Source organism: Convolutriloba macropyga, chromosome 1 (assembly GCF_964194025.1).
Source record: "Convolutriloba macropyga chromosome 1, txConMacr16.3, whole genome shotgun sequence".
In the NCBI taxonomy this organism is placed as follows: domain Eukaryota; kingdom Metazoa; phylum Xenacoelomorpha; order Acoela; family Convolutidae; genus Convolutriloba; species Convolutriloba macropyga.
In genome coordinates this window covers 59,751,654-59,767,994 of record NC_134468.1, presented here as the reverse complement: position 1 = coordinate 59,767,994, position 16,341 = coordinate 59,751,654, and the positions used below count along the sequence as shown (strand labels likewise).

General features: G+C 41.1%; 1 protein-coding gene across 5 annotated transcripts in view; it reads right to left on the bottom strand.

The window, feature by feature from the left end:
* LOC142341065 (uncharacterized) overlaps positions 1–16,341 on the bottom strand; it is a 69,175-nt gene that overhangs the window by 42,127 nt on the left and 10,707 nt on the right. For 4 of the 5 annotated variants that reach the window (XM_075391914.1, XM_075391922.1, XM_075391939.1 and 1 more), the window contains 2 exons: positions 4,082–4,272; positions 2,993–3,334 (listed from right to left, as the gene is read on the bottom strand). In XM_075391914.1, coding sequence (XP_075248029.1) covers positions 2,993–3,334; positions 4,082–4,272 — 533 coding nt within the window. The other variant, XM_075391947.1, reaches the window with a different exon arrangement.

Genomic DNA, 16,341 nt, shown 5'->3' with positions numbered 1-16,341 from the left:
CTAAATTGAAGAAAAAACGATGCCGCTCAAAAAGCAAGGTAACAAATATTCACCGCTTTATTAATTAAGCCTGTTAAAATTCACTCCGGAGAAGCCTCTTAATAGGGATCTTTACTGCCCATAAGAATTCCTTTGACCTAAAACAAATTCAAATAAAACTTTAAAGTTTTAAATTGCAAAAGTCATTTTATTGAGTGAGATAATTCACTTGTGATCAGATCCTAATCACGCAAAAAACTTTTGCTAAAGAGAGTGAGCAATGACGTCACGCGCCCAAACGCCCTTAGTGAGAGGAAGAAGTCATTCAGAAAACTTGACTTTTTCAGCTTTGCTGTGCGAACAAATATAAAACGAAAAAGAGCGCCAAACGACGATACAAAAAACATAGCAGGACAAGTCCTGACGTAAAATTCGAAGAATTTTAATTGACTAAACAAACAACTTAACCTAGAACGGACTATAACTTAATTGGAAAAACCATTTCCAAAAAAATCAGATAAAATGAAAAAAAATTAATGTCAAAATGCCGCATGTGAACAAAAAATAACTAGCTAGAAATCGAAATTTGGCGGTAAATTTCAAACAAAAAACTAGGCCTAGAATGAACTATTAATGGATTAAAATACTAATCAGCGAAAAAATCCGATCCAACAAATCGAAAAAAACAGTAAAAATCAAAGTGAAATTGCTGCATGTGAACAAAAAACCACTAGCGAGAAAGCGAACTTTTGTTCAAACACCGTTTTCTCACTCTACTTTTAAATTAGAGCAAAAAAAATTCACGCCGCAACACCACTCAATTTTCGCTGGAAACATTTTTTTCAGCATTGATCTACTAAGCTAAGAATCTTGCCTACCTATGAAATTCAGATAATACGCAACCGTAACCCACCAGATACCCCAATCTAAGTTTCCGAAATCCATCATAATTCCACGAGAAAAAGTTTGTTGCAAAATCCAATATGCTTTCATGTTTATTCAACTATGATTGAGTTTGCATTTGCGCTGTACGTAAGAGTGAAAAAAGTGAAAACTTTTCTTTTTGTGTTGGAGTTTGTCAAATATACATTGGGTATCTTACAATTTACCGCTACGTTTTATCTCAATTTAAAGGAAGACAAGACCCTTAGCGTAGTGGATCAATGATGTGGATTTTTTAAGGTTAGGTAACAAGTTGGAGTATTGGATCAAAAAGTGAACTTTCATTTGCAATACTGCGGGGTGCTCAATTACTTTTGACGTTCAGCATAGTTTGAAAATTTTTACGCACTTGAGCTACTCGTTTTTCCGCTCCCTTTACTACTTCAGTATGATTAAATCACTATAATGGTGACTTCTCATTGATATGTAAATGATAAAAATGAGTGAACATATCTGAAGACAGGGCCCCAATAGAATCCAAATCCTTTGGATTGTAAAAAAAGAGCAGCAATACAATCCAAATTCGTTGATTTGCAATTAGCGCCGCAATAATCAACGACTGAGACGATAAAGCGCGGCTAATGAAAAAGAACAGGAAAAATGATTGAGGAAAAACATAGCCGGCAGATTGCCGGAATAGCTGCCAAACAATAGACTTGCGTGCCGTATAAGAGATAGAAACAGATAAATAACTTTAAAAAACGTTATTGATGCCGCTCAAAGAAAGCTATCTAAAAACACAGTGATAAATTAACAAAGCTTCCTAAAATTGCGCAGAAGCTTTTTCATTAGGGGCCTTTATTGCACATATGAGTTCCTTGGACCTAAAACAAATTCAAAATGAACTAAAGTTTTAAAGTGCATAAGTTTTATTGAGCGAGGTAAGTCACTTATGATCAAAATCTAATCACGCAAAAAACTTTTGCCTGTGTGTGTGTGTGTGAGAGAGAGAGAGAGAGAGAGAGAGAGAGAGAGAGAGAGAGTAAGAAATGAAGTCACGCCCGCAAAAGCCGTTAGTGAGAGGAAGAAGTCATTCAGCCGATTTGAATTTTTCAGCTTTGCTGTGTGAACAAATGTAAAACGAAAAAGAGCGCCAAACGACGAAACAAAAAAACATAGCAGGACAAGTCCTGACGTAAAATTCGAAGAATTTTAATTGACTAAACAAACAACTTAACCTAGAACGGACTATAACTGAATTGGAAAAACCATTTCCAAAAAAATCAGATAAAATGAAAAAAAAATTAATGTCAAAATGCCGCATGTGAACAAAAAACAACAACTAGCGAGAAATCGAAATTTGGTTCAGACAAAAAACTAGGCCTAGAATGAACTATAAATGGATTAAAAAACTATTCAGCGCAAAAATCCGATCCAACAAATCGAAAAAAACCAGTAAAAATCAAAGTGAAATTGCCGCATGTGAACAAAAAACCACTAGCGAGAAAGCGAACTTTTGTTCAAACACCGTTTTCTCACTCTACGTGACTTATCTATAAAGAAAAACGTGATCAAAAGGTAAAGCGAATTAAAAACATAGCAGGACAGGTCCTGACGTACAATTCAAAGAATTTTCGTTGAACAAAAAACTAGACCTAGAATGGACTATGATTGAATTGGGAAAACCATTTTTAAAAAACAGTTAAAAATAAAAACAGAAAATCAATGTCAAAATGCCGCATGCTAACGAAAAACCACGAGCAAGAAATGGAAATTTGGTTCAAACAAAGAACTAGGCTTCAAAAACCGTTTTCTCACTCACTTTTAAATTAGAGCGCAAAAATTTCACGCCGCAACACCACTCGCCTTTTCGCTCCACTTTTTGTTTTGGCGTGACCAAAATCACAACTCCAATTTGACTTCAAAAATCATGAAATTGTGTGAACAGATCTTTAAAAAAGACAGCGCCCCAATACAATTCAAATTCTTTGAATTGTAAAAAACCAAGAGCATCGCAATAGCTCCGCTCAGCTTACAGCTTCGCAGCTATAATAACTAAGGTGCTCCTTAGAGCGATTAAAATGAAAATCTGACAATAACTTGGTCCAAACTGCAAAATCATACAACTCACGTCTAACGAGATCTTCAGTTCATTGGCCGTCGTTAGGAGAATATCCCTTCTGAGCTTGAGTAAGCCCTGATGAGTAAAGCTACACCTGCTCCAGCAACTCAGATGGAGATTACTTCCGTTACCGTGGGCAGAATCAGCTCCCCCAGACTCAGATGGCACATCCCTGTTTATTGACGATGTTGATGCTGACCGATTGAAGACTTCAAATGAAGAAGAGTTGGCGCTGTTGCCTAATGATGACGACATCGGCCTGTCTTTTGTACTCTCATGCCCTTTAGTCTCGTATTCGAAGATTTCTGTCCTCAAAGCATTGATCTCAGCAACACACACCGGCTGCGAGTCCTGAAAGCAAAATTCTCCTATAATCAAACTTCCTGAAACCTCAAACTTTGCTTAAAAATGAATAGTCTACCATAATGATCATTATCTTAAACACAGGGGAAGGGGGACTGGCCGAGAGTGAGGTCCAAATTGGCAGAGTGGAAGAAGGTGGACGTGGGGTGGGGGTGGGGAGTTCGGGGTGAGCGAGAGGGCGGTGACTCAGGGGCGTAAAACGCACCCTTCACCCTGAAATTGTCTCTTCAAAACAGTTAACAGTTTTGGTGAGTTGCATACTTTGAGACTAGTGAGACGCAAGGCTATAAGAGAGCTTCTCATCCACCTAATGCCCTTCGGGCTTTACATGTTTATTCCATTTTGAGGACGAAGAGTTAAACGGATCAGAAGAAAAATCAGTCGAACGAAAAACTGCATAAAAAGACCACGGGACTAACATAATTTCTGCAGACTTCGTTTGAGAGTAATTAATCAGAACACGCCCACTTGAACTTGACAATTTTCACTGAAATCAACACTGGCACTAAAAATGACTAGCGGGAATCAACTGTATCAAGGATCGTATCCGATAACACATCTAAATCACCCGCGAATAAGAGCTTCTGTTCCTTCTTTTAAGTTTCCAATAGCAGCTGTCAGAGAAATATAATACATTTTTCTCAACTACTCTCATGCAATCGTGCCTGTAACGCTCGTCCAATTTTAGCGGCAAAATATTGATAACAGAATGTAGATGTAATGAATATTTGGCACCTGTTGACAATTGAAGACCATGGCTGATTCTAGGAAACGGGCAATATGGGCTAGATGGGCCTGCTTGTCACAGAGGTCACAAGCAGTCTTCTTGTCCTTGTTCTCTATGAATAGAGGAGCACCTGCGTTGCGGAGCAGTCGGACACAATCCACCAACCCACTTTGAACTGCCAAGTGCAGAGCTGTGTTCCCTATTAGCACAAAAATAATCACTATAAACAACGGTCAGGTATATAACTAATGGAGAATGGTATGGCCAGTCGTTTGCATGCTACTGACATCTCTCAATGGTAATCCGAAAGAATTGCCAAACACATTGGCACTAATTTAATAAAAGGAAAATCGGCCCAAACAAAATTAGCTTTTTGCTCTGGCAAAGTTGTAGAACTTGAATCGTTTTCAACCAACACTATTTCCGAAGCCTAGCAAAACTATTCAGTTTTGCATTCTGAACCCAGAATGCTTAAGATTAATTCAAATAGCTAATTGAAAGGTCTGTTGACTGGCTTTCACAAAAAGTGTTACCCATTAAATGTTTATAACAATTCGCTTGGCTTCTTTCGGAAAAAAATTAAGCATGTCTCATAAAAATAATAAAACAGGCCGAAAAAGAGAAAATTATATTGTTCTTTATTAATGTTGAGATGTTAAGTTTGATTAAGAGTCTGAATAACTCATTGCTTCATCTATTAGCTGTTCTCAAATAATCTTAAATTTAAGTAAAGAACGTCAATTTGAAAGCGAGGATGTCATTTCTGAGAGTGAGGCAAGTCACGTGTGACCAAACACAATCATGCAGATTGAACAAAACACTTCCTCCATACTCCCTGAGAGTAAAACACTCCTTGAGAGAAACGACGTCACGCACTCAATTCAGACAAAATTGCTTAAATGAAACATAACCGACAAAACTTCGGAAGAATTGCTTTCGAACGACTAGAGGGAGCTCTAATCAATTGCAGCCTGCTTCAGTCGGGTGGAGGGAGGGTGAGCCTAAATGGGACTAAGAACTTCAATAGTGGGCTTCAAATAACCACATTAGAGGTTAACATAAACCACTATTAAGATTCAAAGTAAAAAATGACACAAGTTTCGGCGCACTTTTCATCTGACTTTTAGTATTAAAATGCCGCCAACAATTGAGTTCAGCTGCTTGAAATTGTGATTGAGAGAGAATTTTAGATCAAGCGAAACACAAAAAGTTATGGGAGTAAAAGTCACTCGAAAAGTCAAAATTGTCAAGCAAAAATTTTGCAAAAAAAAGACACACACGTTTACAATAATCGCTATGAACTTCGTTCAAGAGCAATTAATAAACACAAAGTAGATTTGAAGTGACCGTGACATCATATGGTCGTAACTACATTAAAAACATAGCAGGACAAGTCCTGCCCTACAATTCAAAGAAATTTCACTTTAAACAAAAATCTAGACCAAAAATGGACTATGAATGGATGGGGAAATCATTCAGAAAAAATCAATTAAAAATCGAAAACACAGTAAAAAATCAAAGTCAGATTGCCACATGTCAACAAAAAACACTAGCCAGAGAAAGGTGATTATTGTTAAAAAAAGCTTTTTCACACTACTTGAACAGTAACGTCAAAAACGCGCAAAACAACCCGATTTTTCGCTCCACTTCCTTCATAGGCGTGACAAAAAACAACACTTCAATTTGACAACAAAAATAATGAAACATTGTGAACAGATCTGGTAAAAAAAGAGACAGCGCCCCAACAATTGTGCCCCAAAAGCGCTTCATTTCAAGATTGAAGAGTCATTGTTTGTTAACGTAGATACACATGTTTGTTAACATAGGTTACAATTGACGTAGATACAATTGTTTGTAGATTAACAAACAAAATCAACAAACAAGATCTTGTTGATCAACAAACAAGATCTTGTACATCAACAAACAAGATTTGTAGGTTAACGTAGATATAATTGTTTGCTAACGTAGGCTTCCTATTCCGATTAATGATAATATGCAACAAACCTAGAACAAACCAAAATTGAGTTTAAGGAGCTCTTGAAGTTATGGGCATACCAACAGTATTATGCAAAGATGTTAACATGAATATCTTGAAGAACAATCTGTTAACCAAAAAATAGAAATCCGTGTCACAAATAGTTCAGCAACTTGAATGAACCATTTAATTTAATTGCAAACTGTCAGATTCCAGATGATCAGAGTTTCTCTGACCATTACCCAATTTTGCATGCGCTATAAAAATATAGAAGCTGAAAGCAAGACAGCAGGAGAAAAATCTTTTCTCTGTTGTCCAAATATGGAAAATTTTTTGCTCCATTTGAGTGACGAATTTGAAAGTTGTTAAAAGTGGTATTTCTTTCACTGCTTGCTATGAAGTTTTCTGGTCGGTTACAGAACAATGTCTGAATGGTTTGACAATCAGCTGAAAACTTACGTACTGAACGCAACCGGGCTTATAGTAAAAGGAAACGAGACCCATCTAATTTACCTACTTAGATTCAAAGACATTCTAATGCATTCAAACAACATTTCAAAGCAGCTTAATGGATTTACTTTGAACATAAAGACGAACATCGGAAAAATTACTTTCGATTGACAGGCGGCGCAAAATACTTCACGGGCTGCAGTCTAGATAATTTTTTATGGGTGCGTAAACATCAGCCGAATGAATGATTCAAACCCTGAACTCCTGTGTTCGATTCTGTCACCTCGGCGGAGGTACTAACCACTCGGTTATTACAACTTGTTGTCAACACTCTAACAGTCGGTTTTGTTTGAACAACAAACTTTATTTCCGAGCGAGAGCAACTGAAATTACTCCAATAATAAAGGTGAAAACACTCCTTCGTATCTTCAACTCAATAGCGTTAAACGTACAAAGAAGCAACGTATTCTCAACAAAACGTACAGTATAGCAGCGTTTTAACTCATATCGCTAACAGCCACAAGTGGTTTTTAAGACGACAATTTCTGATGCTCATTTGGCCGGTATTTTCTCTGATAATGAATCAGTTCAATGCCAGTCACCATTTTGTACCAGTGAATCTAAAAACCCGAAAAATATTACACCGAAAACCACCTTAACCCGTACATATCGAAAACCGCCTTAATCCGAAAATATCATGGTTATATTTACTAAAAATTAGGTTATACGGACTTTTTCGGAAATTTTTATGTATATTAGAACGTCTTTTATTAGAGCATATTTAAATGCTTAGAAAAACTCGTTTGTGATTGGATAATAATCTTTCGCTTTACTCAGTAACATCCTCCAGCCCTGAAGATGTTGGGAGAAACGGTATTAATTTAAGCGGGCGTACGAGCGATCCGGTAGACGTGCGCAGGACGGCGGAGCGCGCGACGCTGTTGGAACCGCAACGGAGTTCAGTGATCCGAGCAGTGGGTAACCCCTTGGGTTGGTCTCTTCAACTACCCAAACCAAATCACCGGTCTTACGGTGATGCTCGGCGGGCGTCTGCCACTTGAAACGTCGGTTCAGCGCCGGTACGTACTCTTTGATCCAACGTGACCAAATAGTGTTAGCATACGACTGTGCGAGGGCGTACCGTTTAGGGTGATCAAACTCGTCTACGCCAACGATTGACGGATTAGGAAATGATTAGGTGTTATTTCGCCTAGGTCGGATGGGTCAGCGCTTACAGGCGTTAACGAGCGTGAGTTAAGTGCATTTTCGACGAGACAAAAAGGAGAGTTCAAAACTTCGTCCGTGAAACGACGAGTACCGAGGATGGTGCAAAGAATTCGCTTAAAACTACGTACTAGCATCTCCCAGACGCCAACCTGGTGTGGCGCACTGGGCGCATTGAACCTCCACTTCATGCCTTTGTGGGCAAGTTCAACGACGATGTTGATGGTGTTCCACTTTTCGAAATTATCGCGTAGTTTTTTCCGCGCCAACAAAGTTAGTGCCATTGTCTGACCCAATAATGGCAGCTGTATCCCGACGGGAGACGAACCGTTCCACTCCCATTACACACGAACTGACGTCCATTAACGGAACGATTTCAACATGAACGGCACGAGTAGTTAAGCATGTGAAGGGGAATCCCCACCTCTTCTCGGTAGTCCTACGTACAGTAACGTAAAACGGCCCGAAGTAGTCGATCCCGGTGTTCGTGAAGGAAGGAGACTAGTATGCGAGTCTTTCTACTGGGAGGTCAGCCATGATGGGTTGAATAGTGGCAGCGCGTAACATTCTCCACGTGACGCAGTTAGATTAAATCGAACGCAGTGAGGATCGTAATTTAAGGATGGTATAACGTTCATGTTGTTTAGCCCGCAGGTAGTCAACACCTTGATGATGGTTTTTCAAGTGAGTATGGCGTAGAAACAGTTTTACGAACATATGCCGTGCGCCAAGAACGATAACACGCTTTACATGATAATCAACTTCGGCCGACCGTTTGCTGCGGCCAGCCGAACGGATTTGGTCCGACGAAGGGGGAAAACCGGGCAATACGGCTACTCCGTTTAGCGGATGTTTTCCAGGAGATCTTTTCTTTCGGAAAAAATTCTCCGTGAACGAGATACTGAAGATCACGCTCGGCTTTGTCAAGATCAGTGGGATCTATTATACTACCATCGATACTACGGTAGCATTCATGTGAGGGTAACAGCCGAAGTATGTATGCTGTTATTCGAAGCAATTTTTGATAACAAAACTTATCGAAAGTGATTAGTTGCGGGGGCGGTTTGTTCGTTGACTTAGTTGCGGATGCGGCCAATGATGTGTTAGTTTTGTCAGTTTCCTTAGTTACTATACCAAGTTTGATGTTTTTAACTACTTCGGTGCTTGGACCGAACGGGAATTCCTGGACTCTGAAGAGATCTGGAACCCCACCCAGCTAATTGACTGCAAAACTTCAGCGGACACACCACGAGTGCCGGCATCTGCCAGATTATCGCAGAGGCAACGTGGTCCCATTCGTCAACGCTAGTGTGTGTATTAAAATCTCGCATTCACGGTTTGCTATAAAAATTGGCTGCTTGCTTGTGGAGTTAAGCCATTGCAAGACAGTAATACTATCGGTCCAATTAAAAACTTTGTTAACATGCACAGAAAGGGCTCGTCATATGTCTTGTTTCAACCGAGTGGCCAGTAGGGCAGCTTGCAGCTCCTAGCTTTAGAATTGTCATCACCTCCATAATGCTACGCGAGCTTTACCCAGGACAAATGCAAGCTCCGTTTTTAGCAGCCCACTAGTGTTTACTTGAGCTCGGAGAAATGCAACAGCGCTAAAGACCTCTTGAGAACTGTCGCCAAACACGTGTAGCTCCAGGTGTTCAAAATTTTCGGAAAAGTAACTCCTTGGTATAACGATTTCGGCAAGCTGGGATAGTTCTTCACTCCATTCGAGGAACCTTTCAACAGTGTCTTTTGGTAATTCTTCATCCCAGTGCTGCCTGCTGACACACCAGATGTCCTTTAGTAACAATCGGGCACCAACGGTAAATGGTGCCACTAGGCCGGTGGGATCAAATACCTTAGAGAATAGGCTCAAAACCAAGCTTTCTGCTAAAGACTTAGTTACTGTACTGGAGGTAACCCGACTCAGAAATAGAGTATCATTGTTGTGATCCCATTTCAACCGAATCACAAGCAAAGAATCCTCCTTAGATGAGGCAATTACTTTTGGTTCGGTAGACTGAGGTGACCCATCAATTCGATCAGCCAGATTTGGTACAAACTTAGTAAACTTGAACCCACTAGATGGAGAAAATGCACCAACTCTTTCGATCTTTTGAGAGCCCTCTCAGGTGACTCCACCGAACTCAAGTAATCGTCCATGGGGAAATTTTCTAGGACAGCATTGGTTGCTTCCGGGTACTGACTAACAATGTCTCGGGCCGTGAGTTGCAATGCATAGTTGGCGTATGTGGGCGAGTCTTTAGCCCCGAATATACGGCGCGTCTATTGATACACTGAAACATTTGTTGTGGGGTCCTCCCGCCACAAATTACGCAGTGATGGCAGGTCACAGTCAGGGACACCCACATGGAGAAACACCATCGATATCTGCGGACACGAGGAACTGATGTTGACGGAGCCTAAGAAGCACATGAATTAGGTTTTGGAGCAGGTCGTGGCCAGTAAGCTAAGATTTACTCAAAGAAGTACCGTGGAACTTTGCTGCACCATTTAGTACCCTATGCACTCCCCGGTTTGTTCGGGTTGATTAAGGGATGATGCGGTAGGTACCACTCTTTATCCGACCGTTTTTCGACCATGTGAGCGTCAGGAACAGTTATTACGTTACCCTCTTGCAGGTCTTCATCGATGGTTTTTGCGTAATTTTCTTTTGCGTAATGTTGTGTCTCTAGTGAGCCACTTCGCGAGAGATTTAAGTTGCACCAGTGACGAAAAGTAGTTATTCGGGAGCTGGATGTTGCCATCGGCCCATAACATACCGACATCGTACCTTTGGCCATTATGAAAGGTCGCTGTTTCAAGTACTTTATGCGCGCGAGCATCCGCTGCGGATCGTGGGTCAACCTACAAGTACGCGCCGTACGATTCCACATCGTACCATGACTTAAATTGGCAAGCCAGTTCATAATCATGTTCAATATTTGCATTGAAACACGTCGAGACTAAACTTGAACTTGACGGGAGAGGGCCACTTAGAACCCAACCTATGGGCAAGCGGACAGCGAAGTGAGCGCTTTTCGTCGGCTGAAAAGTACTCTAACGGGCGCACGGCATGGTGGACATCCTTTCCAAGTATCATCTCAATGTCTCCATAGCTATATCTTACTGGATCCAGGAAGGCCAGATGTGGGTAAGTTTCTTGCATGGACTTAACGTCAATGATGTCGAAACCTACGTTTAATATTTCCCTCACATAGGGACGTACAGTAAATGCTTCGAAGTCTTGGTCTTTATGAGGTGTCACGGTCAATTGAACAACCTTTCTGTCGATGAGCTCTTCCGTGTTTATACACTTGACGGTAAGTTTTAATGCGGTACCTTGCAAACCGAGTATAGCTGCGAGACTATTTGACACCCAAGAGTTACTGCAAACGGTATCGCATAAAACCAACGCCGTAGTACTAGTACCAGACGAATTATTAAGTTTCAGTTCCGTCACCCGAAGAAGTCCTTTGATATCAGTGACAGAAGACAAAGTGGTCGTTTTGCTTGGTTGCTGTTCACCAGTAGTTGGCCTACTAGTACCTGAATTCGACTTCGAATTATTGAAGTTGTTGTTTGTGAGTTTAGCTGGAAAAACCCATTCAGCTCCGTGAAGTAAGGTGTTACGGGAGCGGTTGCAGCCAACTTTTCTACATTTACAGGGACTTGGTCATTGCCCTAACATGTGTTTATCCAGCAAACATGAAAAACAGAGCTTAGCTTCGGCCACGACCTTGGCTCGCTGCGTGGGGGTCTTTTCCTTAAACACAGGACACTCCCACAACCGATGACTGCCCTTGCATACGATGCAGCGTGGGATAGATGTTGACGGAGCTCTCTGTTGCGGTTTTTGAAAACTTTTGTTGCGTATTTGCTGCAAATGCCTTTCAAGCAACTTTCGACTTGTTTACTGGGTTGATGGTATCCTCAGTCCTCGCTTTAGATGCGATATTTCTCATTAAATCATGCGCTTCGGCCTTATCTTTTAACCAGCCATTAAAGTCCAGAAGAGTAGGTTTCACCCAATGCTTTTTGACAGTGAAGTGTGACCATGACTCTTTCAAATCTGTGGTAGTTCTGTACGGCAGTGTTGAGAAGCGCAGCACTCTTTAAGTCCGAATCATATGAGAGCGATTTAAACACCCCGACAAGACTTGAAATGCACCCTGAATAGTTAATGATGAAATCTCTATTGTGCATCTTCAATGGTGGAAAGCTGTTGAGTTTGTCCGCACTTACGGCCACCTGCGGTTGGCCAAATTTACACTCCAAGGTCCTCAGTGCGTTTTTGTACATTGCGCCGCAGTAGGTGAACTCAGCTATAGCTGTTTTAGCTTTAATAGTTACGAGGGTCTTGAGGTATGTCAATTTTACGTCATCAGTTAGAGTCAATTGCGCTTTTAAATTGACCATACCATTCGTGCCACTGTAGGGGGTCCCCATTGTATTGGGACAACTTCCATTCAGGCAGCGGGTCATTCCTCTTGCGTCAACCAACACCTTAATAAGGTTTGCATTTTCGGCTGCTGGCGCCGGAGGCGTGGGATGCTCTGAGCTACCCCAACACAACGGTGCGGGTGCGGTATGACCGTACATGGGAGGAATAATCGGCGTGACAAAAGGTGGATCGATGTTAGTTGCCGTACTGAATGGGTTAACTTGGTTGCTACAGGTTGCTATTAACATTTTGTGCTGCAGTCTATTGTGAGAGGGCATGGCTGCTGGCAGGGTTAGCAGTGCTTGAGGGAAGTGTTGGTTAAAAGTTATAGAAAACGGCTGCACTATTTTTCACCTCGTTTGCTTTTGAGGGGTATTCTGAGAAAAACGCCATAAATTTAAATCGGGGTTACGGTTAAGGGGACGTTTCGGTACGGTAGGACACGGTACCAGACGGCCTTGATGTGAATGGACAATGTTTTGCTGTGGAATGTTGGGGAAGGGTAAGTATGTTGCTCTGCTCGCTTTTATAGAGGACAAAATCACGGAGAGCTGAGGATTAACTAATTGTTGAGGTGGGAGAAAGGGTGGGGGTTCACGAGTGGGTTCGAAGATGGAGGGAGATAATGCATGGGATGGGTAATAAGGAGTTGTGTTTCGTGTCGAATGTTGAATTAAGTTTGATTCTTTTGTTGTGCAAAAAAGGTTGCGCAGATACAGCTGACCAGGCATGCTGATAATGCCATAACAGGTGTCGGTGGCCGTGGGGGTTGCATAGGTGATTGAAGTGGTGACAGTGCGACATTTGGTACATCGGTTGATTCTTAGTTCACTGGGTTCACAACACCACTGCCTGAGGGACTATGTGCCAGCTCGACCCTTTGATCACTGAGGTATTGCTGCAGTGGAGCATGGAGGTATTCCCGATACAATGCCTCTTGCTGAGCAATTGCTGGCCTTGTGTACTGAGATAGCATTTCAAGGTAATTTAGGTTACCGGATATATTACTTGAGTTTTCTGGTGGATTACTAAGGGCAGAATCTTGAACGGGATGGTCAGCGGTTGCTGAACCAGGACGAGAAAAGTTTAACTCACTTGCAGCATTCAATGAATTACCGGGTGGAAACGAATTTACCCAATCCTGAACAAGTTTCTGACTTCTATCTGATCCCCTATCTTTAATTAAATTTAGTTCACTTGAGTGGTGACTAAACAAAGAACGATTATTCATTAATTCGGCCTCATCTAGTTTAGCTGCGGCAACACGCTGCTGGTGGTCTTCCTCCAATTCTGCAGAGCCATCTGCTGCATTTGTATTTCAAGCTCCTTTTTTCTCAAGGCAATTTTGTGTTTTTGTTTAGCCAGGCGCATGGCAGCTTGCTGTTGTTTCTCAGCCTAATCGCGTTTTAGTTTTGCCATGCGAAAGTAATGTTTACACTGACTAGACATTGAAGATGCTGTTCGGTGTGAATTTATCTTAGACTGCCCTTCAGGATTAACGGCCTCGAATACGGTGTCTCGGTCAGCAACTGAGTCAATATAGCTTCTAGTCGCAAGCAACAATTTATCATTGTTCTCAGTTACATCATCCAACCATTGCTCAAGGACAGGGTAAATTGAAACTGGGTTCTCCACTTTAATGGCCAAGTCAAACATTTCTGCATTCTGCACAGGTTTACTGAAAACATCCTTCAACTTTGAAACCAAGCGTTTAACTTTAACCCTCCTGTATTGACGATCTATGGCATCTGTGATGTTCCTATGGATTTTACGCAACTCAGATTCTTGATTAGATCTTGCATTAAAGAGCTTTTTCAATTTTTCTTGCTGTTCGGCCCTGATATTGAAATGGCTAATTTATCAATGTAGAGAAACTTTCAATCAAACAGGTGGAACGAGGGTTATACCGAACCCAAATGACAACGACTTGATAATCAAGACGTCGAAGAGCAGGAAATAAATTACCGAGTAACGAATTACTCGGCAAAGTGAGTAACAAAGGGGAGAGGGCGTCTAACGTGCTTCTAAGCAACGTGAGATTAAACAGGAAGACAGGCAACCGTCAAAAGAGGACCGAGTGGACGAAGCACGACGAAACAGGAAATGAAACGGACGGGGCGGGAAGGACGGGCGAACGGCGCGCAATGAAACAGGAAACGGAACGAAACTGGCGAAAACGAGGGTAGGAAACGGGCAACCCTACGGACGGGACGGAAACGCTTAACGAACGACGCACGATGGAACAGGAAACAAGACGGACGGAAGGAAAATGTCAGGCGACGGCTCACGACGCTGCGGGAAAACGGACGCTTAGAACGGAAGCTTTGAGCGAGTAGCGCGCAACGAAACGGAAAGACCAGAAAGAACGGGCGGGAGACGATTGAGCAACGAGCGGGGAAGTCGGGAAGTACTATGCTAGCAGGCCACAGTAACAAACTCAACCAAATAAACTAGCCGTAACTCCAGAACAAACTTAAGTCACACCCCATGAAGGAGGAGAGATGCTACTGCAAGACAAATTAGCACAAGTCATTATGGGGCTTAAAATATACAAATAGCCAACTAATTTACGGCAAAGCAGTAGTATACTAAATGGAAAAGAGCAAGAAATTTACTAGCCGTAACTCCAGAATAAACTTGAGTCACCCCCCAGGAATATTCAAACCTAAACAACTGATCAGCATACCAACGATATTAAAAAAACTACAGCAAAAGTTAAATAATATGCAGCGTTTTCGTAGTCTATGAAAGCTGGAAAAGTGAAGACACGATCTAGACGTAACTCCAGAATAAACTTAAGTCACACCCTAGAAGGCAAAACCCCAAACCAACTAACAATCATACAGTTACACGCAAACATACAGCAGCAAAAATCAATATACTACAACAGGGGTGATAGTAAAATAGTAAGTTGGAAAAGTCCAGGAACCAACCAGCCGTAACTCTAGAACTTGAGTCACACCCTAGAAAGCAACAAGACCAAAGCAACCAACCAGCATACTAGCTTAATCAACATACTGCAACAAAAACACAACATACTTTATCATATATGACAACATACTACATCGAAACCCGGAAAAGTAGACGGAGAAAACGAATAGCAGAGTTTTGGCAGAGCGACGTTATTGAAAAAAAACGGAACACGGACAATTGACGAGTGAAATGACAAAAAGGACGCGTACGAAACGTTACCTAAACGAGCGACGAGAAAAAAGTCTGGGAATTAGATATTTTTTCGTTAGGCCGGATGTTGTGGATTTTTTCACAAATTTTCGGTGTGTATTGAGTTTCACTCAATTGACAAACCTTCTTGTTGAAAAATCATAATTTTGAAAAATTTGTCAAAATTTTATGCTTTTGTCCATTTTTTTTTCAAGTTTTGGTCATTTTTTTCTGCAAATTCTTCATTACGGAACGGTAATCCAGTAAACTGGACGGTTTTAGATCCGAACGTCTGGTTTATCAGTATTCGATACTGATTCCGTAATTTTTTTAGAATTGCATCAAAACTGACCAAAAAATTTTCAAATAGAATAATTTAGCATAATGTTCTATCATTTTTCTCGATATCAGAGGTGATTTTTTGATATACGAACCGACTATATCAATATTTTTAAATTTTTGGTAATTCGACCAAAATTTTCAAAATCGATGTTTTTTCGCTCTTAAAAATACAACTCTGGGGGTTATTGGTGACCAGTTATCCAATATTTTTGATTTCATCACCCGTTTCAAAATCAGAAGTTCATGGGTTGGGTTTCTTGCCGTCTAAATTCAAAGAGAAGTAGAATTAGGATATATAAAAAATAGACGTTCTGTCTTACAGTCATAGCCTAATCTGGACTCTAGCAACTCCGTAAGACACCGTAAATATTGCTCAATCTAACACTCGATTTTGAATTGAGGTTCATGCCCTGTTCAAGTTCACCTTTATCTGCTTTTTTCCGCCCAATGGCTTTTGACTGATTGCTTTGACCACAGATTATTCTTTTGAGATCGTCTAATTCGATAATGACAGATGGTCATTACCTCAGGTTTCCAATACTGTTTTCAGGTTGCGATTAATTGTCTATATTTGATCGCTAGTGTTTGTAGCATGCCAAGCTTTCACGGCCCGTAAATTCAGGGAGAAGGCAAAACAGAGCGTTGAGCGGATGCATTACTGTGAAACTGTTTGT